Below are 26,689 nucleotides of genomic sequence, written 5' to 3' on the forward strand. Positions count from 1 at the left end.
GGGGGGGGGGGGAACAGCAAGTTCAGTGCAGCATCTGTATGCTGGCTTTAATGAACCTGGGAATACACAGTCTGACACAGGGAGGCCAGCGCACACAAACAAACATATATGCACACAAACACACTTTTTTTCAGAAAGTCATTGGTATAGTAGCCTACATGAATAGTCAAGTTCAATGCTATGTCCATTTAAATCAGAAAATTAATTTAGCTTGTGTAAATGTACAGCCTAACAGCCATTAATGATTCATTCAGATGTATTTCAGAAGCCATTGTTATCATAGTGTGTCTGTTAAGTACAGGATGTTGGAAATGTCAGGGAGGTTCCAGCATATTGCCATTCTCCAGCCTCCCCACCAAGAGATTAATTGATTGTTTCCCCCTCGTTCTCATTGAGTTTGACAAGACTCAGCTGGCACCTCTGTGGAGACAGGTATTTCTGACTGAGAGAAAAGGCAGGCCCTTTAATGTATTATTTATAACCGTTTGACCTTAAAGACAGGAATGCAAATGCGACTCAAGAAATAGAAGGATCATTTGGCTTCTTAAATGTCAAATAGCATAATTAAGACTCATTTATTATTAGAACTCCACAGGTTCTTAATTTCCAGCTGAGGAGTAAAAATACCCCTAATTAACATTTGGCTAATTATCCTCTGCCCCAAGATCTCAAGTTGGGGTAATAAATAAATAAATAAATAAATAACCCAGTCCAAAGGAGTAGCAAGTTATTAAGCATGATGCAAGGCTAAAATAAATACATAAATAAATAAAATAAATAAAAAGATTCTGATACCTGGGTGCAACGTTCTAGATTGGTGGTATGATGAAATCTGCCTGCCGGGATATAGTGTCTACAGGTCAGCAGGATGAAATTAGCACACCGCCGTCTTTCACTCGGCTCCTCTCAGGGTTCCTCAGGCATGCGCACCCTATGATGAGTGCACCTGTGAGGCACTTCAGCCAGAAGGCGAGGGAGTGCTGGGGAATCACACCCGCTTTCCGTGGTCCTCCCCAGTGTGGAGCTCAGGGGTGAAAAGAGGCAGGGACAGGAAATACACAAATTGACAGGATGAAAACAGATTAAAGGGCTGGAGATGCATGAAACGCTCGTTTTTATCCATCGCGATTAAAACCCGAAAAAGACATCTGCTAGGAGACAGGCTGGTAACAGGCTCGCTGCGCCTCGCTCAAATGCGCTTTCTGGACGGAATTTCAAGGTACGCGCGGTGCATGAAAGGCGCGAGTCTCGGCAGATCGCCTCATTTGTTGTTTCCGTCCTCCCTGGCTCTGCCGCTCGGGCCCAGACGGCACAGAGAGGGAGAGGAAAAACGTCACTTATAAAGGCCTGAAATTCAATCTGGCAGAATTCTTCGCTCCCTTTGACACAATTTTGATCTTCTTCCTTAGCCCTAGCTGAATCCTGCAGCGCGACAGCCCTGAAATTTTAATGCCCCGACCGTTTGAAGCCGGGATGAAGAGATGAACCCAAGAGCTCTGCTATACTGAGAGATGAGGCTCGCCTGTGTGCCACTGAAGGGAGGCACTCACATAGGGAGAAAGTAACCCAAAATATGTGTTGCTTCTTTCGTCGGGCACACTGACTTATTTACAGCAGGGACACTTTATACATTTCTCTAGTGGTCTGCCTGCTTGGAATGTCTTGCGGGTGGTTATAATTACTTGAAATGAAAACATTTCACTCAAATTTGGGGGCTCTCGACTGCTTTGCAGTTCTAAAATAGGTTTGACCACACAGGCATGCAGGTCTGAAGAAGCTCTGTCTGAGTAGCTCTCACCACCAAGTTACATCAGTCTAACTTTAAACACGGCCCTCACCCTCATCTGTGCCAGCAGAAAAGCACCAGAGTGGAAACGACCATCATTCTGAACACTAGAACAATCAATTTAGGTCACTGTGGTCTGCTCAAATTACAATTGAATGAGCTCTAATGATAACCTTGCTTTCAACAGTTGCTACTTGTCAGTGTATGAAAATGCTAAAAATGGCTTCAGATTGCATTCAGAGAGAGCTGTGTTAGTTGTGATTCAGCAATTTACACATTTCAGTGCTGTGTCATAAACAAAGAATGTGTATGTTTCACGTGAATCAGTCTTGTTGAAAATCTTTAGCTTCAAAATAAAAGACAAAGAACTGTGGTTATGCTTTGGAATGTAGTCAGCCTTATAGCAATTTATCAGTCCCACAAGGCATTGCTGAGAGGATAAAATTATGTGTGTTGAATGTGCAAGTGTATTTTCCGAGACTGGGAAATGTAATCTTGATCCTGTGACTCCAGATTTCAAATAATGCAGCATTGTTAAAACATTGTGTAGTTGAATACTAAAAAAGAACATCTGTTCCATATGACAGAGTTCAAAGGTTGCACACATGCAGCAAGAAATGTGGAGCATCAAAAATAATTTTTTATTTTTTTTGGCACTTTTGTATATTAAAATATTACTAATGTAGTAATTTTGTTATCTGAGTTTTTGATTAGCTGCCTTGCTATTAATTTCTCTTGTTTCTTGTTTCAGTACTGCACTATTTATTCTCATGAAATGTATTTGGTAATCATGCCTAATAAAATTTTACAAGAGAAGAAGCCTGTTTTCAGGACACAGCAAAACACTCAGTCCATTGGTGCTCATGTACTGCCCTCTGCTGTTAGAAAATGTAATCTCAACGTAATGATGTCTTTTCTTTACATCTACCTTGAGCTGACGTTCGTGTTGGTTCTTCTGTTTACAGCTGGAGAAGCAATCTGACAATTACACAAGACTGATACCTTTTTTTGCTATTCTGTTTCTTCTCTCTCAAAGTTTGAAATCTTTGTGCAATGCTAGTGAGGGAAGAAAAAAATAACAACTGGGGGAAAAAACAAGGGAATGTTCTCATTGGACTTTAAATCTGCTTTAAATTTTCTAATATTCATTATATACAAAATAAAAACATAATGTAATTTATATGGACACACGTTTTATCCGGATGCATATCATCCAATGTAGATAGGGAACGAGGTGTAGATTTGTAGCTGATTTTAAATCATGTTGCACTGCTATAGTGATCACAGCTGTCATGAACTGCTACAAAAAAGTTACGTGTGTGCAGGAATCTCCGTCAACTTCTTAAACACTCTATATTATATCAATTGGATGATGAAACCTGGGATGTTGTTTTAATTGTGGATTTAGTTGTGGATTGTAAAATAAATTTCTTTTTTTAAGTCATGATGAACAGATAAAATTATGTAAAAAATGTGTAGTGCTTGATAATAACAAAAATTATTAATAATTATATTTATTTATTTTACCAGTACAAATATACACATAATACTAATGTAATAATGATAATAATAAATATAATAATAATAATTTAGGTCATTTTATGTCCCTAATCTAGGGTTAGGGATGCAACGTTATAAGAACAACTCTCTCACAAGCCAACAGACCAGAACTGAACCCAGCTGACACAGTTTGAACTGGCCACAATAATATTATTTATTTTCTTCAATATAAATTTTTAACACAGAATAAAATTGACTTCAGGATTAACCAACTCCAAAATAACAAACAAAAACCATGCCTAGGAAGGAGAGAGACCAACCTAATGATTAAAGAAAAAATACCAGCAACTCAACCTAACCCCCCCCCAACACACGCCCTGCTCCCCCCCAGAGCCTTTGGATCACACAGGACCAATGCCCCAAGAGTTTTACAGCTCATCTGGTAGTCGTCTACAGCAGTGGTTCCCAACCTCAGTCCTGGAGTACCCCTGTGTATGCTGGTTTTTTCATTTTTCTTAATTAGGTGCTTTTCATGTTTAGAGGGATTATTAACCCACTTAAGCAACATCATGTCAAAGATAGCCATGAACAATAAAGTTCCCTTGTTCATATTGTGCTTAATTGCAAAAAATTACATAGAAGAGGTAACAAACTTTTTGGACCAATTGAAAGACCAAGATTAATCAATAGACCCCTGAACATGTAGCGGAACATGTTTCATTTCCTGAAATTTATTGACACAATGCAGGTTTGGCTCATTTTCATTTGCTTTGTCTTTGAATTCTTCATTATCTTCCAGATGATTAGTTTTAGTGGCCAGGTGTCCAGACTTTGACTTTAGAAGCCTATTGACTCACCTCAGTCTTTAATTTGATCCGTTAAAAATAATTTACCTTTTAATGTAATTTCTGCAATGTAGCACAATATGCACAGTATGGACATGGGAATTTAATTCTTCATGGAATACTTAGCTATTCCTGACATAATGTGGTTGAAGAGGATAAATAATCCCTCTAAACACGAAAAGCGCCTAATTAAGAAAAATTAACAACTAGTTACAATTCTGAAACTGCATTTGTGGCTGGAACGTAAACCAGCATACACAGGGGTACTTCAGGACTGAGGTTAGGACCCACTGCTCTACAGTGCCACTCATGCACACTTTTCAAATGGCCAAATCTCATATCCAGTTTTGCTTGTACAAATGAAACAGGGCTTGTTATCGTCCTCTCAGTAAAAAAAAAAATAGAGCTGAAGTGAGGTGTAATTCCTGAATGCTTTTTAATATCACAATGAATGTCAAATATATCTTCGGCTAGAGGCCCTGGGGTGCACAGACAGAAGTGGACAAACTCAGTAGTGCCACCTAGTAGCTAGTTTTTGCTTGTTTCTTATAACGTTATGCGTGTGTTGTATTTCTTTTCCTCCCTGGTAGGAATGTGTGACGGGGAACAGCCAAACCCCTCATTTAATATGGGTAGTAATAAAGGGAAAGGGTTTTCCGGTCCGGATCGCCCACTGACATCACTGATAAAAATATGTAGGGTACATTACATTACCGACGTTGTCCTGCAACACTAATCCCATTTGGACATGGCTAAAGACAGCGCACATATTGACAGATGGCATATGGTTACAAATCACGTCACTGACAATCCAAACCTTTTGATTCAATACTAAATATTTACGATAATATTAAACGTTTGATTTTGTCGGAACGGTCAAGACGAGAACAAGATTGTCAGAAACTCAGCACCGACTGGGGTAAGACTGGAAATATTTCACTACGACTCCTAAAACTGCAAAATCGCTTACAATATCATCTAATTGTATAAGGCCGGGATATGCATATATGCTAGACTACGTCAAAAACGCCAGCTCCCGATAGGCGTATGCGGAACATAAAAACCCTGTCTTGATATGTAACAGCCAATCGAATCGGCCCAAAAGTCTTTTTTTTATTGCGTATGTCACCCTCTTCCCCTTGCGGCACATTTCTGATGACGTTAGCTACCTAATAGTAACTTCAATACGAATGAGACGGAAGTCTAAACAGTTCGTCAATTTCGTTTTCTAGCTAAGGTCAGATTAATATGTTTTTCTGATGCCTCTTTACAACGCCATGATGCGGACAATATTCATTGTTTTTACTTTGGCCTGTCTCGTTTGCGTCCGTGGTAAGTAACGTTAGCGATGTGTCGCTATATTACGTCAGTGAGAAGTGCATGGGTCTATTAGTTTCTTGCTGCTAGCTAATGTTAAGTTGTCTGCCGTAACCAACACACCTCATTACCGATAAGCATTTTCAGAAAAGCTGGTTAATTATTTTATTGTCGTTAGTCAACGTCTGAACATTCGCATGATCTTGGCTTGGTACAAAACACTCTGAAAAGGAAGTAACGCATAATTTAGCTAGCAAGTCTATCTAGCATCAATTCTTGCTCACGTTAGCTCGTCCAATCAGTTGATTTTGTTGACTCGTGGTTATTTGCTATATGGTCGTTTTGCCAGATAGCCATTTCGTTTAAGGCTAGTTTGTCATTTAAGTCACTATCTTAACGTTATATTGGTAACGTTAGTTCAGCCATTTCATCGGCTAATAATGTTAGCTTGGCTTTCTGAAAAGGATGTCTGTATTGACACATCATATGTAGTCAGTTAGCTAATATTTAACTTGCTGGCTAATTTTGTACTAGCTTCTGTATTTAGGTGGCTAATGTAGGTCTGAAGTCAAGAGTATTATTAGATAGATTAGCGCACTTTTGATTTGTATAACATCTTTTCAAATAGCTAGACCTAGTTATTTGTATACTTTGACGTTTAGAATGTTTACATTTCTTGCTTGCCAACTGATCTGAGTTGGGTAACGTTACATTTAGTAACGTAGTGTGCTTAGTTAGCGCTAATGACTGCAGAATACTGACGGCCGCCTCCATAAACACACACAACGTTTTCACTCCGTCGTATCAAAAATATGCTGCCAAACCAGTTTGCTTATGTTAAGCTGATGGACGGCGTGCAGGTTCAGCAGGTTTTATTTTTTTTGTCACTCCTCAAACCAAACGATGCTCGGGGATGCTCGGAATCAATACGATTGTTATTGCGTAATCATACATATCAATAATTGGATGGTTTGGGGGTCCGTATTCTGGTAGAATAAAGGTGTAAATTACAGTTTTGGTCCAAAGGGGTCGATCGCTTTGAGAGTAATACTTTCACGTCCCAAACCTCGACGAAAGTGAGTTAATAACGATGTCTATTAGTTATCTAATAGTGTCGCACAGACCTCACAAATACAAAATGTAGGCTGTATTTGAAATTTGACAGAAAGTAACTTCTCTTAGATTCCTTAATTAGTTGGTCTGGGACAGAACAAATCACACGAACTACTTTCACAGGGAAAAAAATATTTAAATGAGTTATTTCTGTAGTTCTGTTTCTTCTATTTCCTAATTTATGCAAATTGTTTAATTTATTGTGTTTATTGTGCTGGCTAATTCACCTGAAATTTCTCCAGGGAAGATACACCAACAATATTTATATGGAAGACTTAATCCATAGTTCTGTGTGACAATGTCAGTTACCACAAAACATGCAGACTTCTATAATTATTTACTGTGTTGTTGGGATCTGAAAATTTTGCTTGCAATGATGGTGGCCATATTGGACCTAAATTTAACCCCTATATTTTATTTACTATTGAGAATACTGTGGCTAAAATTCATATTTATTCAAATGGTCACGGAATGTGTGGGGAAAAATGTAAGCGAACCTGACACATCTGTGAACGTTCCAAGTTTTGTGGGATAAGAGATGGCCGACATGTCACTGGTGGTGCTGTCATTAGCTGTGAATGAGTGATTGCAAAATTTGACTGGTTTTATTTATTGTTGTCAAGTAGTTCACTATTGTCACTGTGCTGAACAAATTCAGAAAAAATGTAATCTAGCTAGCTGATGTTGTTTGGCTTGTTAATGCTTAAAGAGCAACGTAAATCTGTACTGCAGTTTTACTGAGGGTTTTAGGTCACTGTCATGATAATACTGTAACGATTTTGCACATCGTTACACTAGAACAATTTGGCTAGCGACAAAACATCATTAAGGGGAAAACTCAAATGCAATGCAGGGAACTAGCTAATTTAGCCATTGATCTTGTGAAGTATTTGTGGTTTTACATATATGTGCAATAATCCTTCTAATGTCATGACCTTTTTTGTTATTTTTTGGACTGTGGACACAGCCCAATCGGAGGGGGGCGCAACCAAGCCGAACGATGAGTTGACCGACGGCTCGCTCAAGCCGGCCGACGGGTTGTCCAAGCCGGTTGACTCAGGCCAGACGGACGGGGGCGCAGGCAAGACGGACGGGGGCGGAGACAAGACGGACGGGGGCGCAGGCAAGACGGACGGGGGCGCAGGCAAGACGGACGAGGGCGCAGGCAAGACGGACGAGGGCGCAGGCAAGACGGACGAGGGCGCAGGCAAGACGGACGGGGGCGCAGGCAAGACGGACGAGGGCGCAGGCAAGACGGACGGGGGCAGAGACAAGACGGACGGGGGCGCAGGCAAGACGGACGGGGGCGCAGACAAGACGAACGAGGGCGCAGGCAAGACGGACGGGGGCGGAGACAAGACGAACGAGGGCGCAGGCAAGACGGTCGAGGGCGCTGGCAAGACGGACGGGGGCGCAGGCAAGACGGACGGGGGCGCAGGCAAGACGGACGAGGGCGCAGACAAGACGGACGAGGGCGCAAGCAAGACGGACGGGGGCGGAGACAAGACGGACGGGGGCGCAGGCAAGACGGACGAGGGCGCAGGCAAGACGGACGGGGGCGCAGGCAAGACGGACGAGGGCGCAGGCAAGACGGACGGGGGCGGAGACAAGACGGACGGGGGCGCAGGCAAGACGGACGAGGGCGCAGGCAAGACGGACGGGGGCGCAGGCAAGACGGACGAGGGCGCAGGCAAGACGGACGGGGGCGCAGGCAAGACGGACGGGGGCGCAGGCAAGACGGACGGGGGGGCAGGCGAGACGGAAGAGGGCGGAGACGAGACGGACGGGGGCGGAGACAAGACGGACGGGGGCGGAGACAAGACGGACGGGGGCGGAGACAAGACGGACGGGGGCGCAGACAAGACGGACGAGGGTGGAGACAAGACGGACGGGGGCGCAGACAAGCCGGACGGGGGCGCAGACAAGCCGGACGGGGGCGGAGACAAGACGGACGGGGGCGGAGACAAGACGGATGGGGGCACTGGACAGTCAGAAGAGGACGCAAACCAGCCGGCCGGGGATAAAGGTATGCCAACCTGTACAAAATGAACAAGAACAGAAACTAAGTCTGTGCCCAAGGAACCAACAGTAAATGCCAAAACTGGTGGAGTAATTTCAGTTTATATGCTAATTTGTTTGTATTATTTTTTAATTCATTCATATAGTACTTTGAGATTGTTTATGTAATGTACAGCACATAATAATTCTGGTTTTGTTATTATTACCTGGAGGAGGTAAAATTACAGATGATGACGATGAAGAATTTGCTGATGATGATGAGGATACCGCTGATGAAGATAAAGGAAAATTGGACTCCCCCAAGGAGGTACCAAGGCCCAGACTGGAAATCCCAACCCTCCATCGAGATGAAGCAGAAAGCAGCCACTTCTTTGCCTACCTGGTGTCCACTGCTATGTTGGTGGCTGTGCTCTACATTGGATATCACAACAAACGCAAGGTCAGCCAGCCCTCTAAAAACAGATCACTACCTTCTGAAACATGGGTCTTGGTCTTCATCTCTTCATTGTACTGGAATATTCCTATTTGTTAATGTATACATTTGTTTACTTTGCTGTCTCTCCTTTTATTTGTTGCCTTTCCTTCCCGGGTCAAAGATTTGTTCTTTGCTACTCAGTGTGACATGTCACATAACTCTCACTGAAGAAAAACTGGTGAGAAACTGCCCATATCTGTGATTGTTAGAAGCATCATATCTGTGTGTTGTGTTTCTTGTCAGATAATTGCCTATGTTGTGGAGGGAAGGAGGGCAAGAGCTTCGCGTAGGCCCAAAGCTGCAGAGTACCAGAAGTTGGAGCAGAACGTAAGAGAAACATTCTTTTGCCAACACTTCAGTTGCTTTCTTGTGCACATCTTCAAACTAGGGGCACCCCTCCCATTACAGTATAGGCATATGGGTTGACCATTTCAGTTTTTACAGGTAAGTGGTTGCTAGTGGTTGTTTGTTGCACCAAGTGTAAGTTTTCAGGTGTCTTTTTGCAGGCCGCAAAATCCTTACAAGTGGACTTACCATTCAAAATCGTTTTCCTTAATAGGTGTAAATTTGAGGTTTTTTTTCTCTCTTTCAGATCTGAAAGATTTGCCTTGAATGAAATGCACACAACATTGACAATGCAGAGGAAGAATCAAGAAACAAACATGAAGATCAGATTTGCCTTTGAACATATTGATTTTATTTTTAAAATAATATATTGATGATTCTTTTTATCCCTGTCTTTTTCTGCAAAATGTGCCTGTGCTGCATTTTTTTTTTGTTTCTTTTTAAGACAATCTTTTAAAAAAGAACATCTTATTATTTTTTTGTTCCTGGAAGCTTGTTGCATGGCTATTCAGAGAGTAAAACAGACTCACATAAGAGAATTTTAAGAAGGAAAAAGAAGCACGCCTCTGCTTGCACTTCACATTTTAATGTGCCACTGTAAGAGGCCTCTGCAGCTTGTCACTTTACCGTTGGTGGAAATGACCGACTCTACCTGAAGACACTGACTCAGGATACTTTTTAAACTCCGGAGGAAATCATGGACTTTGACCAAGATGCCTGAGGTTGATGAATGTAAGGTGGGGGTTCTCACTTTGGAGAGACCTCAAAAGCCACTACAAAGCCATGTTAACTGTAATGAAAGTGAAAACAAAATGTGTTTGAGGCACAGGTGCTCGTTTTTTTAATGATTTTTCTTTCTTTATTTTGGATGGTGTGGTAGGGGTCATTTTTCATTCATAATTTCTTACTTCATGACCTGTGGAATGTGTAAAGTGTCTGGTTAGTGGAGTGATGCTAAGAAACAATTTATGAGATTTCAGGACTAACATGACGGTATTATCGGAATATTTGTGGAAGAGTAAATACTGTTTAATGCGTAATATCCTAATTAACCCTGGTTTCAATTTACGGTTTAGGGACAAGCGGATGTAAAATTTGAGAGCATTTTGGTTCTGTTATGTCTTTGAATGTTTCAATTGTAGGACAGCACATGGCGTACTGGATGCTGCTGTGGTGTGCCAAATGTAGTGAAAATGTGACAGTGCTCAGCTTTATTCGTGCCCAGCACTTTATGCTTAAAGAAGGGTATTTGACTTGAGAATTTCAGGTATTACGAGAAGTATGTTAATGTAAAGTTTCAGTGAAAATTAAGATGATCTCAAGGTTCTTCCTGCAGTGGTTGTTCTCTTTTATTGGTCCAATTAATCCACTTAAATTATGTTCCAGTGTCTGCTTTTATTGGTACATGATGTATACCAAGCTAACCTTTTAAAAAAAAAAAAAATTTTCTTTTAGTAAATAAATAAAAATTTGAAACCGATCAATGTGTTCTGCTGTAGGTCAGAATGTGTAATTCAAATGGGGAAAATGGCAATTGGGGATTTACATGGACAGAAGTTTTTGGAACACTGGACTGATGTTGGGTCAAATGTGTACCTTAAATTGAATGCTTTTATACAGCTGATCGTGCTATGGTTTTTGCCACTTTTGTCACTTCTGTTATGTAATATTTCAAGAACACTGTTCACTATCTGTCAGTTTTCTTTCTGTGGTGGGAGACCAATTTGAATAAATCTAATTATTCAATTTTGTGTTAAATGCTATTATTCCAACAAGTTGACTGTTGGTCACTGAAAATACTTCGGGAGAACACAGGAGTATTGAATATTTATTTTAAAATGTGGACAACAGTCATTGTTGAGACAGACCATGTACACTAGACATTTACAACATCCTCTCACTGGCCTTTGGCAGACATGCAATATAGAAATACAGCTAAGAGAACAAGACCTTTTCATGTCCATGCTCAGAATGGTCAACAATCCATACATTGTATTTTCTTAAAAAAGAATATATAAGAAGGTATATATTTCCTGGGGTATACATTTCCCTTTAAAATGTACATTTTATTCATCAATGATTAAAATGAATTGAAAAGGGTTCTCTGTTAATTTTAAGTAGTCATTTCATTGTAATGAATGCTGCATTGGTGCCAGGAAGGAAACTGTCTTTCCTAACTTTGTTTCTCAGTATCTTCCTTGCCAATTAGAACACAGGTTTATTTATCCCAGGTTTTGAAAGAGGACATACTGGTACAAATGTGGTATTGCCCAGAGGAACAGTTCCATAACAGGTGCTGTAAAATGATGGTATTTCTACAGATTTCTTAGATGGGGGTGTAGTGTTACGAAATGTGCTCTAACCAGTTACACCTGAATATCCTGCTAGGACAGTTTAGAAAGTCTCAGTAACCCATATTAGCTGAAGCAATGTGGAGGAGTGGCATATCCATCACAGTGTATTTACTAAGCTTGTGGACAAATGTGAAAAACACAAAATACTGATTTTTAATTAGTGTGAAAAATTGATAATCATCAGTCTATACTACTGATGATTTGACTTTCAGAGGAAAAGCATTTGCTACATTTGCCAAAGAAAATTAATGAGCTTATAGTGTTCCGGATTAGTGAATATCTTAAACCATGTGGCAATTTCACAAGAGCAATTCTTTGTTGTATTATAGAGGCACAGTGAAACATAATCTTGTTCCAGTCTTTTCTTTATGGATCCTTTTCCCCTTTTGTTCACTTTTAATCTTAAACTCTGATGTCATGGCAATACACAGTCAGGTGAATCCTGCAAACACTTATATGTGTTTAGAGAAGGGACATCACCCTGTTTGTTTTTAGTATTTAATGCGCCATTAATTTCAAGGAACTGAGTACAGTCACACCAAGTAACCAACCGATAACACCAATTTGTGTATTTGTGAATTTTCAGGGTCAGACGTATTGAAGATGAGAAATCAGTGGTATCTGAAGCGTATATTATTGTACTGCTGAGTCCTCCAGCAGTTACAGAAATATGATACTGCATTATAAATACAAGTTCGTTAAACAACGGAAAAGGCAAGCTTGTACTTACTATGTGAATACAAACTTTTAAAAATGTTCTCTCAACTTAAAATAAAGTATCATTAACATACAATAACTTGTTTCTCTGTCTTGTATATTCATACTATATCATCTTTTGACCGTGCGTGTAACTTTAAGATGACTGCCTCTGCTTATCAAGGCTGTGGTTTCCGGTTGGCAGTTTTAACGTCATCACTATGCTGCAAAGTATTATCGTGATGTGGTTCTAGGTTTTGGGTTCCTTTCTGTTTCGTTCATTAAATGCCTCCCTAGACGTGATAGAATTAAACTTACGAAATGACATAACACTACTTGTGTTCCTGATAACTTACTCAATTGTAAGGCATAGTCAATAAGTTCTTGCTACGCGACTTTATAGTTTATTTAGCTTCCATTTCTAGCGAGCCATCTTGCGAGCTTTAGCTAAGTTTGCCTTGATATTGTCGTTCAAGTTTATGTTAGCTAGTGTTATTTGATAGTTTAGCTCCTTTTTAAACGATCTCTTACAGGAATCATTAGTCCGCCAACCAGCCATTGCCTCCATGTTTTGTTTGACACAATGTGGAAACTTATTTGTAGGTACTACTTATAGAGCCTTTCGAACAAAACACGTTTTCATTTCATTAGCGAGAAAGTTAAATGATAGGCGCTCGCTAAGGCTGTGCATCTCGCAGAGTTTAGCTGGGTTTAATGAACTGAGATTGGTCGGAGTTCCGAGTACAGCAACAACTTCAATATTGGAGTTTCATAAGAGGAGTACTTCTGTTTCAAGCACAAGGGAAATGTCGTCTAACAAGAACAACAAAATTCCTGACGGGTAACATGGACGTTTCCGTTAACTTTTTGTCCTCTTATGACAAAACCTGCTATAGACTAGTACCATTTGTAACATTACTAGATTGCGTAGTAGTCACGCACCGAATGCTTGATTTTCTGCTTGATTATCGTCCACGCTGCGTAAATGTTGATTGACTGGCATTTTTGCACACAAAGAAATCAGTCAATATATCATGAGTCTTATTATATTTATTATAATATGTAATATCTGCAGATGGATGGATTACCAAGCATTGGGAAAGAGAATCCCTGGAACACGATTCATTGCATTTAAAGTTCCCCTAAAACAGGTAAGAGCTGCACCCCGGAATTAACTCTAAAGCAGAGTAATATGGATGTTTAAAACATTGACAGCTGCCAAACGCTTGCAGTAAAGGCGTTTATCATGCAAGTGTCACCCAGGTATGTGGTAATATTGTCACTGAACAGGAATACCTTTTGCAGTCACTCAGGAGCTGCTTGCCTCCTTCTGAGGCCTTTGGCCCCTTTGACCTGGTGCATTTGCTAGAGGAAGAGAAGGAAGAGCTGGGCCTCATCATTGACCTCACTTTCACAACGCGCTACTACAATGTCACGGTGAGGACCGTTGCTGAACACGGTCACTGAGAATCACCACATGAGCACATGATGCACTTCTCTATTGTATAACAGTCCTCAATGTAGATATTGTATAAACTGCAGTTTTTTTTTACATATACATCTATAAATGGTCAATACTATCAGTTATCAGTGTGGTTAAGCATTAAGTAAAGGTGTCTTTTTGACAAAGAGAATTGATTAACTAAAAAGCCAGTTTGGCATCTAGCTGCATTTGATTTTACTGCAGGGGTGCCCAGTTTTATCCAAAAAAGCACTGATGTGGGTGCAGACTTTTGTTTTAGCCCAGTCCTATGACACCTGATTCAGTTCATTAACTAATCATGGTCTTCAATCAAGGCTAAAACAAAAACCTGCACCCACACTGGCCATTTTCTCATAAGGTTTGGCATCCCTGTTTTACAGTTATAGTAATACAAACCTGGTATGTGCATTTAAATTTGATTCTGCAGTTATTAGCTCATAGCGTATCTTAAATGCTTATTCTCATCTCAGACTCTTCATTTTCACTGAAGGATTTGCCAGACAGTGTGCAGTATCTGAAGATACTCACTGCTGGACATCGAGTGCCAAGTGACCCAACTATCCTGAGTTTTAAAAAGGCTGTGTACAGATTTCTGCAGGAAAATGAAAACAACGGTTAGTATTGTACTACAGAACAGGACAGATTTGAAGCCAGGACATTTCAGTGGTGCATCAGTTTTTTCTGTGCTACATGCTTGCACTTGAAATTAACCGTTACATTCCCAAAGATTAAGTATTGTGTCTGGAAAAATTGCTTTGGTTCACAACTTGTTGGGTTGCAAATAGTTTATAGACCAGCTCTGATAAAGGACTTGATACAGATTCATTTCGGACACCTGCTGGTTCAATAAACTATGCAAATCTTTTTTTCCCCCAATATTTGAACATGTTCCATGATGGTTGTTTATGCGCATTTGTTTATTAAATGTTGTAGGCATTCCCTCTAGTCAATTATGCTAATTTAAATGTGTAAGTGACTCTGAAGCAGAAGGTTGGTAATAAGTGTTCTTTTCTTTTCAGACAAGCTGATTGGTGTACATTGTACCCATGGGTTGAATCGCACTGGTTATCTTGTGTGCAGGTTGGTGTTGGAGTGCTTCTGCAGACAAATTCAGACTGGTTTGGAAAATGATCTAACTTTTATAACTTTGCTGATAATTTTTCTGATTTTTTTTGCTTTACCTTTTTGGGTTTCTCTTTGGGTTTCCATATGAAGGTATCTAATTGATGTTGAAGGGATGATTCCAAGTAAAGCGGTCGCATGTGAGTATGGAGTTTTAAACAAATAAATAATCCAGAGGGATATATTTTTTTTTGTAAACTGAGTTGTGGAAGAAAAGATATGGTTAACTGCGAGAGGCTGCTTTAGTCTTTCCTACTCTTCCTTCAGTGTTTAACAGGTATGTTAATGTAAAGTTTCAGTGAAAATTAAGATGATCTCAAGGTTCTTCCTGCAGTGGTTGTTCTCTTTTATTGGTCCAATTAATCCACTTAAATTATGTTCCAGTGTCTGCTTTTATTGGTACATGATGTATACCAAGCTAACCTTTTAAAAAAAAACAATTTTCTTTTAGTAAATAAATAAAAATTTGAAACCGATCAATGTGTTCTGCTGTAGGTCAGAATGTGTAATTCAAATGGGGAAAATGGCAATTGGGGATTTACATGGACAGAAGTTTTTGGAACACTGGACTGATGTTGGGTCAAATGTGTACCTTAAATTGAATGCTTTTATACAGCTGATCGTGCTATGGTTTTTGCCACTTTTGTCACTTCTGTTATGTAATATTTCAAGAACACTGTTCACTATCTGTCAGTTTTCTTTCTGTGGTGGGAGACCAATTTGAATAAATCTAATTATTCAATTTTGTGTTAAATGCTATTATTCCAACAAGTTGACTGTTGGTCACTGAAAATACTTCGGGAGAACACAGGAGTATTGAATATTTATTTAAAAATGTGGACAACAGTCATTGTTGAGACAGACCATGTACACTAGACATTTACAACATCCTCTCACTGGCCTTTGGCAGACATGCAATATAGAAATACAGCTAAGAGAACAAGACCTTTTCATGTCCATGCTCAGAATGGTCAACAATCCATACATTGTATTTTCTTAAAAAAGAATATATAAGAAGGTATATATTTCCTGGGGTATACATTTCCCTTTAAAATGTACATTTTATTCATCAATGATTAAAATGAATTGAAAAGGGTTCTCTGTTAATTTTAAGTAGTCATTTCATTGTAATGAATGCTGCATTGGTGCCAGGAAGGAAACTGTCTTTCCTAACTTTGTTTCTCAGTATCTTCCTCGCCAATTAGAACACAGGTTTATTTATCCTAGGTTTTGAAAGAGGACATACTGGTACAAATGTGGTATTGCCCAGAGGAACAGTTCCATAACAGGTGCTGTAAAATGATGGTATTTCCTACTCTTCCTTCAGTGTTCAACAAGTCGAGGGGCCATCGCATAGAGAGAAAGAACTACCTTGACGACCTGTTCTCTAGGCGAGAGCGGAGGTAAGACTGAGCGTTAAATCATACACTTTAACCTTTAGAAGAAGTGTAGAACACTTTGTTCTGAAGAACATTTTTATTTTCATTTGACCATAGATCACAGATGACCGCAATCATTGTTCCTACCAAATTGTCATACAGAAATTTTGTCAGATGTTTTAAAGTTTTCTGCAGGTTACAGTGAATTCGGCAAGAGGTTAAAAAAGTCCATATCAATACTTTCCTGGAGGCTTAATTAGTAAAAAGCATTAGACCTGCATATTGAAAAACAAATGTATTGCACTTTGATGCAAGATGGCAAAAACTCTGTGTTATAAAATATTTGAGTTTTGTGTCAAAGGAAAGGGTTTGTGGTGCATATGTGTATAATTTTCAGTGATGGAGACGACCAAATAACGTTATCCTCCATTTTGTTGCTGGTATGTATGTGCTTGGTACTGTTATATCAATGAAAGGTCCCCTGTTCATTGTTCTGGAATTTACTGAAAAACAGAAAAGTGTGATGGTGCAGTGATGTGAACAGAATGATTCCATTTCACCCAGCAACAAGGGCATGGAGGAGCCAGACCAGGATCCTATTTGGGGCAGTGCTGGCTGTAGTCAAGATGGCCCTCCTGTCTGTAGATGCTCACACTTTGACAAGTGAGTGCCTGTCTATCTTTTACCATACCATGAGCATTACATGTATGCATTCCGTATGCATTACGTTGTTCTGTCGCTTTGTGTGTTCTGAGCCGTCAACGTGAAATGTCACCACACTGGAAATGGTAAGTATTTCTCTTACATTACCATTGGTGTTCATTTCAGGTCATTGAATCAGAGTCAGTCCTGTCCTGATGATCCTCCTTATCCTCCTCGTGAGCCGAGCACTTGTGACCGCGAGCAGGCCTCGGGCAGGCCTCAGCACCCCGGTCCCCCTCCTTGCCCCGCGCTGCCAGGCCGTTCTGGGGCAGAGCATGACCCCAGCGGTGGAGCAGCCTTGGGCGAGCGCTCCCCGTGCTGTCCGCACGGCCCTCCAGAGAAACCACAGCCAGCCCAGGGGAAGCCTCGCAAGCAGCGCCACAGAAAGAACAAGGGGAACCGGTCTAAACCGGAAGAGACTGGAGCCCTTTCTCTCACACCGTAACTCTATAGTCCCAGTCTGCACAGCTCACAGCTTCAGAATGCATAAGTAATCCGCTTTTATGGGCAGTTTGACAGATTGACTGACGAGATTGTGTAAAACATGGCCGTAGAACGTGGCGTGTCATTTTGGTTTGGTTCAAAAGCTGAAAAAGTAATCTGTCTAAATTTTTGGCCTGGGGAAACTAGCTGATCATTATAACTAGCCAGTATTCTTTTAATTGCTGTCTGTGTTTGGACGCTTTAGGGAAATGGCTATTTTTTAAATTTTAGACTTTGGTCTTAACTATAGTTAAAAAAAAAAAATCAGATTTATACATTTTTTTGCATTTTAACTGAGCCTATATAGCAAATATTGGGGATATGTTTCATTCTTTATTGCCCATTTTGACTGTAGTGCACTGCACAGTCTTAACCATGGAAGATACAATGTGACCAATGGAGGTCAGGTTGTTATCACTGTATTTCCCTGCTGTGCTGCATTACTTTTATTTATTTATTTTTCTTACAAGTTATTACACACATTAACGGCGCCTGAGCATTAATTTTATATTTATATTAAACAATAGGTTTCACAGCTTCCCAAAATTTCACTTTGTTAAAAGTACACAAGTACGAAAGTAAATTTCTACTGACTGTGAGATAGTATAGACATGTTTATCAACATATTAATTTCTGTACTGTGTATATGATTTAAACCAATACCATCGAATAGTAAAATAGAATAACTTTATCTGTACCAGCCTTACATAGACTTGTCTACATATTTTATAAAAGCCTCACCTCACCTGCTTCCCCCATGTTTTCAGTTACCACTATATTTCTTTGTTCCCATTGTTTTCTAAACTCCTGTGGTGGGCGTCCAATACCAAGACCATGCTAAGAATTTTTTTTTTCCTAAAATATTCAAAAAGGAAGCATGTGTCCTTGCGATAGCCTTGAGTGTGGAGCACTACCCCAGTCTATCTTGCATAAGAGATAAGGAACAGAGACAGTTGATCAAACTGTGATGCCATGACCCTAGAAGGTCTAGATAACCTGATCTGGAATAACATGTGGTCGTCTGACCAGATAGTAAAGTGTTCTTTTTAGTCAGATACTGGTAATACTGTGCAATAATCAGTTGTAGGTAAGAATGAATATATTTAGAGGAAGAAAGAATAGTGAAGGCATGGTTCTTATGTGTTAAATATATACATCATTATGCTTTTAGGTTAAAATGTCTAATATATATCGCTACTGCACTAATGTAATGATAATCAGATCATGTGATTTAGAAATAAAATTTTTTTTACATAATACAATGTGATCAGCCTTTCTGTGTGCCATGGCATACAATGTAGAATTATCAATGCTGGAAACATTTTGCCCGACAAAAATCTAGAAAACGGCAGAACATTACCACAAAGCATTTATCCTATTAAGTTCAATTTTTGAGTGGTTCAGTGTCAAATGAAATACCCACTGTACCAGGGTAAGTATGTGCCCTTGTAAGAATACATACAGGCATGAAATACATTAGTTTTAAATTGGGGCATTATTATGATAGCCCTATGAAGTACACAAGAAATGTCGTATCAGAAATCATATTTGTAACCAATAATAATAATAATAAACACTTGAAACCCAATTGAAATCCTGCAATGTGTAATCTTTACTGACATCTGGATTACAAAAATGTCCTCAATGTCAAACAGAATACAGCAGTTATAGCTAAAATGATTGGAATGTCTGTGGAACATTCCTCAGCTTTGGCAACTGTTAAACAATTCCTTGTAGTGCCTGGAATCCATATTCTGTGATTCTAGTAATAAAGCCTGAAATTACATGTCCTTCTATTCAGAGTCACACGAAGTATTGCAAGGGAAGTACAGTGCCACACCTGACACCTAAAAATAAAATTCACGACCCACACCCAGCTAATGAAAATGCAAGTTTTGACTTCTTGGACTAAATGCACCTTAAAGGCAAGGCGCGCCCTCTAGTGGTAGTTGCGTCTAGATAAGTTTTGCGTCACACTCATCTGATTTCTAGAAGCTTTCGATAGGCTGCGAAACAGGAACAGGAATTGCTGTTTAGCAGTAAATAGACTACATTTTTAGGTCGTTACCTTGCGAACTGATTTTCCGTTTTCTTTCTCTTGTTAGCTAGCTGGACGCTGAATGAAAATTCACATGGAATGCATTACAGTGTTCGGCTAAATTAGTTAGCCAACTAGCTAACTTTATTATCTCAAATTAGCTAGCTCGCTAGCTACTTGACACCATAGCAATAGGGAAACATAGCTAGTTTGCTAGCTCGGCTAGCTTGCGAGTTAAATTACAACTGATACTGACAGTTCGCAGGTAAGCCCATTCAAGGTAACTAGCTAACTAGAAAAATAGCCATTCAGTTTTAAACTGGCTAATAAATTTAGCTAGCTCTAATTCGGGCTTTTCCAAGACAGTCGTGTAATGTTAACTAGCTATCTCAAGGATCTGCGGTGGTGGGGGTGCATAGTGGGGATTGGACTAGTGGTAGCTAGCCTGCTGTTTGATGACGCTTGGCTAACGTTAGCAAATGTATATAGATAGGTAGCTGTGTAGTGTAGATAATATTCGCACGCTTAGCTAATGGAAATCCTGCAATGGACTTGTCATAATTTAAGGAAGTCCGTTGTTCATTTTTACATTATCGACTTAATTTAGTCAAGATAATCATTGGTTAGGCAATGTAACGTCAGCTAGTAATCATTTGGCGCTAGATCTACAGTTACTGTACAGGCTTGTAGTTGGTTTGTTAACTTTAGATGGCTGTAAACTTTCGCTAGTTTACACGGATTCAACGGACATTATATACATGTGAAATTTGTTTCATGGGCAAGAGATGCTGCTAACGCGGCTTTATCTCAGAAAATGCATGCTTTTCCAAAATAAGACCGAATAGCAGTATCGTGCTTTTCTTCAACGAGATACTGATCCTTCTGAAATTTCCTTTAATTTGTTTAAATGAACACGTTTCTGGTGTGTGGGTCGAGACTCATTCCGTTTAGTTATATCGTTAAATCTCCTTTCCTTCTATTGCTGACTTCATCGACCAACCAGATTCATTTATGTGTAAAACAAGTTGAGTAAGACCCCACCATTAGACTAGATTACATTATGAATTTGTGTGAAAATGTTAATGTATGATAATTGCTACCCTTCACTCTATTCTATTGCACCATTTTAATATTGTTACTTTAGAAGTGTTCGAGGATGAGTAGGAATAAATAGTAGTACGTGGGCAAGGTGGCAACATATAGGCTAGTTCAGGTAGGCCAACTCAACACCTGCGGTAGAAATGTGTGTCTGTCTTGGTTATACACGGTCCTTCGTACACTCAATCTGATATCTGCCTCTCAGTCAATCCGTACTGGAAAAGTTGGATTGCTATGTAGAAATGTCCTTTTTTTTTTAAACGTGAGAAACATTCAAGAAATATGGCTCATGGTAGTTTTAACACATGCATAAATACCATTGTTATGATATGAGCATAAGAACTAAAATATTTCTGATTTGCATGTTGTGTTTTAATCAGCAAGTCTCACCAGTGTCACAAAGCCACTGCCAAACTAATTGGCTCTTGTGCAGCTGTCCAATAGTGACAAATGTTCCTTCCGCATCTTCCATGATCTCCTCAATTCTCCCCAAACTGTAGAAAGTTCAAGTGCTAATAATATTAGTTGGTCATTGGTGGGTCGCTTGTTTTGCTGTTCTTGCTTTGGTGTTTATTAATGCAGCTCAAACTATAGTTCTGTTTGTTCCATATCGAAAGGGTGTCGCCGAGGGATCGGTTTCCACCATGGCAGACCACAACGACGTGAGTTTGCTGCCGGTGGAGCGGGTGCGTGCCCTCACCAAGAAGGGCAGCTCGGTAGACATCAATGAGGACGTGCCCCCTCGCCGTTACTTCCGCTCGGGCATGGAAATGATCCGCATGGCGAACGTGTACACTGAGGAGGGGAACGCAGAGCACGCCTTTGTGCTTTACAACAAGTACATCACGTAAGTAACTGCCTGCGTCCGCTTTCTAGCAGAAATGACCAAGGTACGCCAACAACTTGGGTCTTTTTACGGTTATGTTTTTTGTATTAGTTTATTTATAATTAGTATTATCAGGTAGTGCCATGGTGATAATATATATATATTTTTTTTCCACAAGAGACCCTAGAAAAAATGTGACTTCCATCATGCGGTGTAAAATGATTTGACTTCTGTTTCCAGGCTTTTCTTTGAGAAACTTCCTAAGCATCGGGACTACAAAACCGCCAACATTCCAGAGAAGAAGGACACGATGAAGGTGGGCGGAACAAGTGTGCCTACATCACTGCACATTTTCACTCTCAAAATGCACAGTGTTTCGTTTGTACATCAAGAAAGCGATTAATATATGGGAATAGATGTTGCATAATGAAATGTGCTTAGTCTCTTATCAACGAGTGAACAGTAAAAAGTGTATGTGCGCTAAATATGCAAACATTTCTTGGTCAACATGTGCTCTATTTGTTTTACTCTATCGCTTCACAGAAGCTGAAAGAAGTAGCCTTTCCCCAGGCTGAGGAGCTGAAGAAAGGCCTTTTGAAGCAGTATGAGAAGGAGTATGCAGAGTATCTTATTAAAAGGGTATGTACTCGTGGCACGGAGCGGAGATATTCAGCTCAATTGAAGTAGTCTTGTTTTTTTTGCTGCAGTTATCAATATTGTTCTCGTGGACAGGTCTACAGTTTACGTACTGGGCACATTGATGGGTAATAGTGGATTACATTGCAATAGAAGACATTACATTATTTAAGAGCAAACCCCTTCAGCCAAGTCTAAAAATCAGTGCACATGTGAGTTAATGCAGAGTCGTGCAGAAAGTGGCAGCAAGTCCTGAGCCAAACCTGTTGTAACCTGAACACGTGTGTGTGTATGTGTGTCTGTGTCTGTGTGTGTGTGTGTGTCTGTGCATGTGTCTGTGCGTATGCACGTGTATGTGTGTGTCTGTCCCTGTGTGTATGTGTGTGTGTGTGTGTCTGTGCGTATGCACGTGTATGTATGTGTCTGCACCTGTGTGTATGTTTGTGTGTGTGTGGTTCTGTCTCTGTACCTGTGTGTGTGTGTGTATCTGTGTGTGTCTGTGTGTGCGTGTCTCTGTACCTGTGTGTGTGTGTGTCTGTCTCTGTACCTCTGTACCTGTGTGTCTGTGTGTGTGTCTGTGTGTGTGTGTCTGTATCTGTGTGTGTCTGTGTGTGCGTGTCTCTGTACCTGTGTGTGTGTGTGTGTGTCTTTGTGCACGCGTGTGTGTAATAGAAAGCGGAGGAGGCGGCCATGGCTCGAGAGCTGTCGCGGCAGAGGGAGCTGGACGCTGAAAGGCAGCGGGTGGCTGAGATGCAGAAGCGGCAGAAGGAGCAGGAGCAGTTCACCGCCTTCGAGGAGATGATCCGGCAGCAGGAGTTGGAGAAGGAGCGCCAGCGGATCGTCCAGGAGTTCAAGGGCCCCAGCGCCCCCCCGATCGATGGCCCCCTCCTCCCGGGTGTCCAGGGACCCCCGCAGTCCATCGTGGCCACGCCCACCCCCCCACAGAGCCCAGAAAACACTCCCACCAAAACCAGCCCCTCGGCTCTCCCTGCAGCGCCCCCCATATTCGACCGCTCTCTCAAGCCTGGGTCACTGGGTAGCACTGGAAACAGTAAGCACGCTGATTTTGGGTTTGTCATTAGTGCAAATGAGACTCACATTACAAATGTCCACAATTTAAAAAAAATTAAATTGACCACAATCACACTAACGATGAAACTGACATGCTTAAGTCCAGTTTTGGAAAACCTAATTATAGCAATCATGTTTTTAACAACTGTGGGCTATGTGTACAGTAACTGTATTCTTTTATTTGGACATTTACATTGCTGGGTTGACTGAGGTGAAGGGATGTGTTGAATGGTGATGCTGTGTTGCAAATTACAGAGAACACAGGTGTTTATAGAACAGTCCCACTGACTGAAACCTGGGCCTCATACCGGTGTGTGTGTGTGTGTGTGTGTGTTCACTTGCTTCCAGATGTTATGGTGGATGGACTGCGGCAGTTGGCGGTACCCGCTGAGCTCTGTCAGAAGTTCCTTAAGCTGGCGGATGCCAACACGATACGGGCAGTGGAGACTTGCGGCATCCTCTGCGGTAAACTGGTACGCATTTAAAGTCTCTTAGTCACACCCTTTCCTGCAAGTAATAAGTATTTTGGGCTTCAGAGAATGTGTGCGCATGTGTGCATTTAAAGGCCTGACTGAACTGAACATTAAGTTTTGTGTGTGTGTGTGTGTGTGTGTGTGCGTGCGCGTGTGCGTGTGTGGGTGGGTGTGTGCGTGCGTGTGTGTGTGCGTGTTTCAGACTCAGAATGCCTTCACGGTGACCCACGTGATCGTGCCCAAACAGTGTGGAGGGCCTGATTTCTGCGACACGGAGAACGAAGAGGAGCTCTTCCTGATCCAGGATCAGTACAATCTCATCACTCTGGGCTGGATCCATGTGAGCCCCCGTGCAGCTCTCTACTTTGCATTCGGGCAGGGCTGTGCAGCTCTGGTCCTAGAAGTTTTTAGATGGACTGGAGTTATATCCCTGATTTAGGTCATGTTTTAGTGGAATATCTACCATACGATCTACCATATCTACTATCTACCATAGCAGATATTTCACTCAAAGCTTCTTCAAGCATTTCCACCCTGTGAAAATATTAAACATCTGTTACCTTAGTTTGTGGTATTGGAACATGCAATACAAAACCGTACTCACACTTTAAAGATACCCTATAATTTATTAAATATAGTGTACACTTATATACTAATCTGAAATACAAATTAAACTCTGAAATACAGTGCCCACCTTGTGCTTTCTGGCTCTTTGAATGGGAGATGACACAGTGTGAGGTCTGTCCATGTAATAGGACAGTGAAGATGACCACACACTTCCTTTTTTGTGTGTAGACACACCCCACACAGACTGCCTTCCTGTCCAGTGTGGACCTGCACACTCACTGTTCCTACCAGATGATGCTGCCGGAATCCATTGCAATCGTTTGCTCCCCAAAGTTCAACGAGTGAGTCCCATCAGGGGTTCTTGCAACTTAAAGGGTCATTTTTTTGATGTTTGACTGTGATTATTACATTGTGAAAGCAACCGCATGAAACCTTATTCTGTCTGAAATTTGAAGTATGCTATTTCAGTTTCAATTTTATGTTTAGGGTATTCATGACCTCTAAAGATAAAAAAGATCTGTTACTTGATCCGTCATTGTGTCATTACCATTGCTTTGTTGGTGTGAGCATGTGTGCGTGCGTGTGTGTATGCGTTACATTATGTCACAACCTCGTTTGTAAGCTTTTTGTTTCCATTTGTGTGTGTTCTAGGACTGGATACTTCCGGCTCACAGACTATGGAATGGATGAGATCTCGTCCTGCAAGCAGAAAGGCTTCCACCCCCACCCCAAAGAACCCCCACTGTTCTCTGTGAGTAGAATAACATGTCAACTGCTGTCTTGTAGTTTTATGGTGTCAATGTACTGAATTAACTTTCAAACTCCCAGCATTTTACACAACAATCTTACCCTTTCTGAATTCAGCCCTGCATCTTATGTCCCAGATGTCCCTGACCCAACCCTCTGTTTGTCCCCAGGCTGGAGGACACATGAACATCACGGACAGCAGTGTGACTGTACTGGACCTGCGGTGATCCATAGCCACACCCTCCCTGTGCCTTTTTACGTCCAGTCCACCGCAACGTGGGGACTGGCCCCACTGCAAAACCAAGTGATTTTATTTGCCATATAACAGCCGTGTCTTCTTTTCTCGGACGGGTTCGGCAGCTTGTCAGGCCGAGGGCTCAGCCTTCGAAAAAACGTTCTCAAAAACAGAAAAAAGAAATAATAAATAATAAATAAATCGCACCCTACGGCTCATGCAGAAGAAATGGGCCCAGAGGTATAGAGATACGAGAGCCTGATTCCAGGGACCGTCTTGAAACTCTTATGCCTTCTCTGGTTGTCTTAATGCACTCTAAGCACCCCCTCCCCCTCCGCCATATGGTCAGAAAGCTAGATGAACTACTAGCTTGTGCCCACGAACACCTGGACCTGTATAAGAGCCGTTATGTATCAGGGTGTCTGCTCAAGTCCCACAAGATCCGATTCACATGATCTTGTGAATCTCTGCTTCAGGGGGTTCTTCTCAATACCGCTTGTTTGTCAAATGGGTTTTTTTATTTCTAAGCATTATCTTCAAGGAAAAAGGGTGAATCAATGTATTTAAAAGCTTTCTTGAAGTTTTTGTTCGTTTGAGACACTAACATTCTGCAAAATATTTTCTGCAGTTTAATGTTCCGCTTGAACAACATAAATGTAAGACTGTTATGAAAAAACATTATGGAGTGTCTTGTTTTAATTACTACTCACAAAAGACATTGATTTGTTTTAAATCCCCATGACCTTAACTGATTAATTTACTTTGCATTAGGCATCATTCATAGTAATTAATTTTTTTGAGTAGATGTAGTCTCAGTAGGGTGACTATGAAACCTCAGCACTACCTGCATCTTTGGTTACTCTGTTTCATTTGCATACTATAAGCACTGAAAACCAAGCACTCAAGAAAGCATTCAACTTTAATTTGTGGCCTATGCAGACATGTATTATACTTACTATACATGGTAGATGTGTGAGCATATGTCTGTATATTATATTGTTTAGTAGTGACTGTGATGTTGAGGTTGTCAAATGGGCGTACTCCTGACTTTTTCATTTTGTAGTAAAACAACATGCCCACTGTAGAAGACCCTTGGTAATAATGATACCTTACATTTCAGCAAATTGTCCTTTCTCCCCTCTGGCTAAAAATGTATTAAAAGTAAAATTATATCCAACTCTTACACTTCTGGGCAGGTAGATACAGGTGTTAATGCAGGTGTGCTGAAGTGAAGGAGTATACTGTATATAGTAATGTTTAACTGAGAAGTTGGGACCTATGGTAACCATCCAAATACAACATATCTATCTTTATTTTTTGTGTGGTCCTTTGAAATGTTTTACTTTCTGCAGTTATTTTATGCTGTTTTTATATTGATT

The 26,689-nt window shown here is 40.7% G+C and overlaps 3 protein-coding genes across 7 annotated transcripts; all 3 read left to right on the plus strand.

Annotated features, from left to right (window-relative positions):
- Positions 1–5,261: 5,261 nt before the first annotated feature.
- On the plus strand, positions 5,262–15,797 carry tgoln2 (trans-golgi network protein 2). Of its 2 annotated transcripts, XR_004761168.1 has the most exons (6): positions 5,262–5,463; positions 7,529–8,587; positions 8,793–9,019; positions 9,299–9,382; positions 9,648–10,679; positions 15,333–15,797. XR_004761168.1 is itself a non-coding variant. In XM_035378647.1 (5 exons), the coding sequence occupies exons 1-5, from the start codon at positions 5,391–5,393 to the stop codon at positions 9,651–9,653; spliced, it is 1,449 nt and encodes a 482-aa protein (XP_035234538.1). In that variant the 5' UTR covers positions 5,262–5,390; the 3' UTR covers positions 9,654–11,146. The 2 variants fall into 2 exon arrangements, 1 of the variants encoding a protein (XP_035234538.1); XM_035378647.1 differs by lacking the exon at positions 15,333–15,797 and having other exon boundaries at positions 9,648–11,146.
- On the plus strand, positions 12,658–18,886 carry LOC118206248 (RNA/RNP complex-1-interacting phosphatase-like). Its single transcript, XM_035378648.1, has 9 exons — positions 12,658–13,291; positions 13,526–13,601; positions 13,756–13,887; positions 14,424–14,547; positions 14,953–15,013; positions 15,149–15,195; positions 16,383–16,458; positions 16,999–17,097; positions 17,263–18,886. The coding sequence occupies exons 1-9, from the start codon at positions 13,017–13,019 to the stop codon at positions 17,579–17,581; spliced, it is 1,209 nt and encodes a 402-aa protein (XP_035234539.1). The 5' UTR covers positions 12,658–13,016; the 3' UTR covers positions 17,582–18,886.
- A 723-nt stretch (positions 18,887–19,609) lies between these two features.
- Positions 19,610–26,623, plus strand: stambpb (STAM binding protein b). 4 transcript variants are annotated; one of them, XM_035378547.1, is made up of 11 exons: positions 19,610–19,922; positions 20,802–20,870; positions 21,373–21,602; positions 21,822–21,897; positions 22,125–22,220; positions 22,890–23,268; positions 23,637–23,761; positions 23,964–24,101; positions 24,557–24,669; positions 24,980–25,079; positions 25,246–26,623. In XM_035378547.1, exons 3-11 carry the CDS (start codon positions 21,400–21,402, stop codon positions 25,300–25,302), a joined length of 1,287 nt encoding a protein of 428 aa, XP_035234438.1. In that variant the 5' UTR covers positions 19,610–19,922; positions 20,802–20,870; positions 21,373–21,399; the 3' UTR covers positions 25,303–26,623. The 4 variants fall into 4 exon arrangements, with proteins under 4 accessions (XP_035234438.1, XP_035234439.1, XP_035234437.1 ...); XM_035378548.1 differs by lacking the exon at positions 20,802–20,870 and having other exon boundaries at positions 19,610–19,937; XM_035378546.1 differs by lacking the exon at positions 20,802–20,870 and having other exon boundaries at positions 19,611–19,922.
- The last annotated feature ends 66 nt before the right edge of the window (positions 26,624–26,689 follow it).

This window comes from Anguilla anguilla, chromosome 10 (genome assembly GCF_013347855.1).
Source record: "Anguilla anguilla isolate fAngAng1 chromosome 10, fAngAng1.pri, whole genome shotgun sequence".
NCBI classification, from domain to species: Eukaryota; Metazoa; Chordata; class Actinopteri; order Anguilliformes; family Anguillidae; genus Anguilla; species Anguilla anguilla.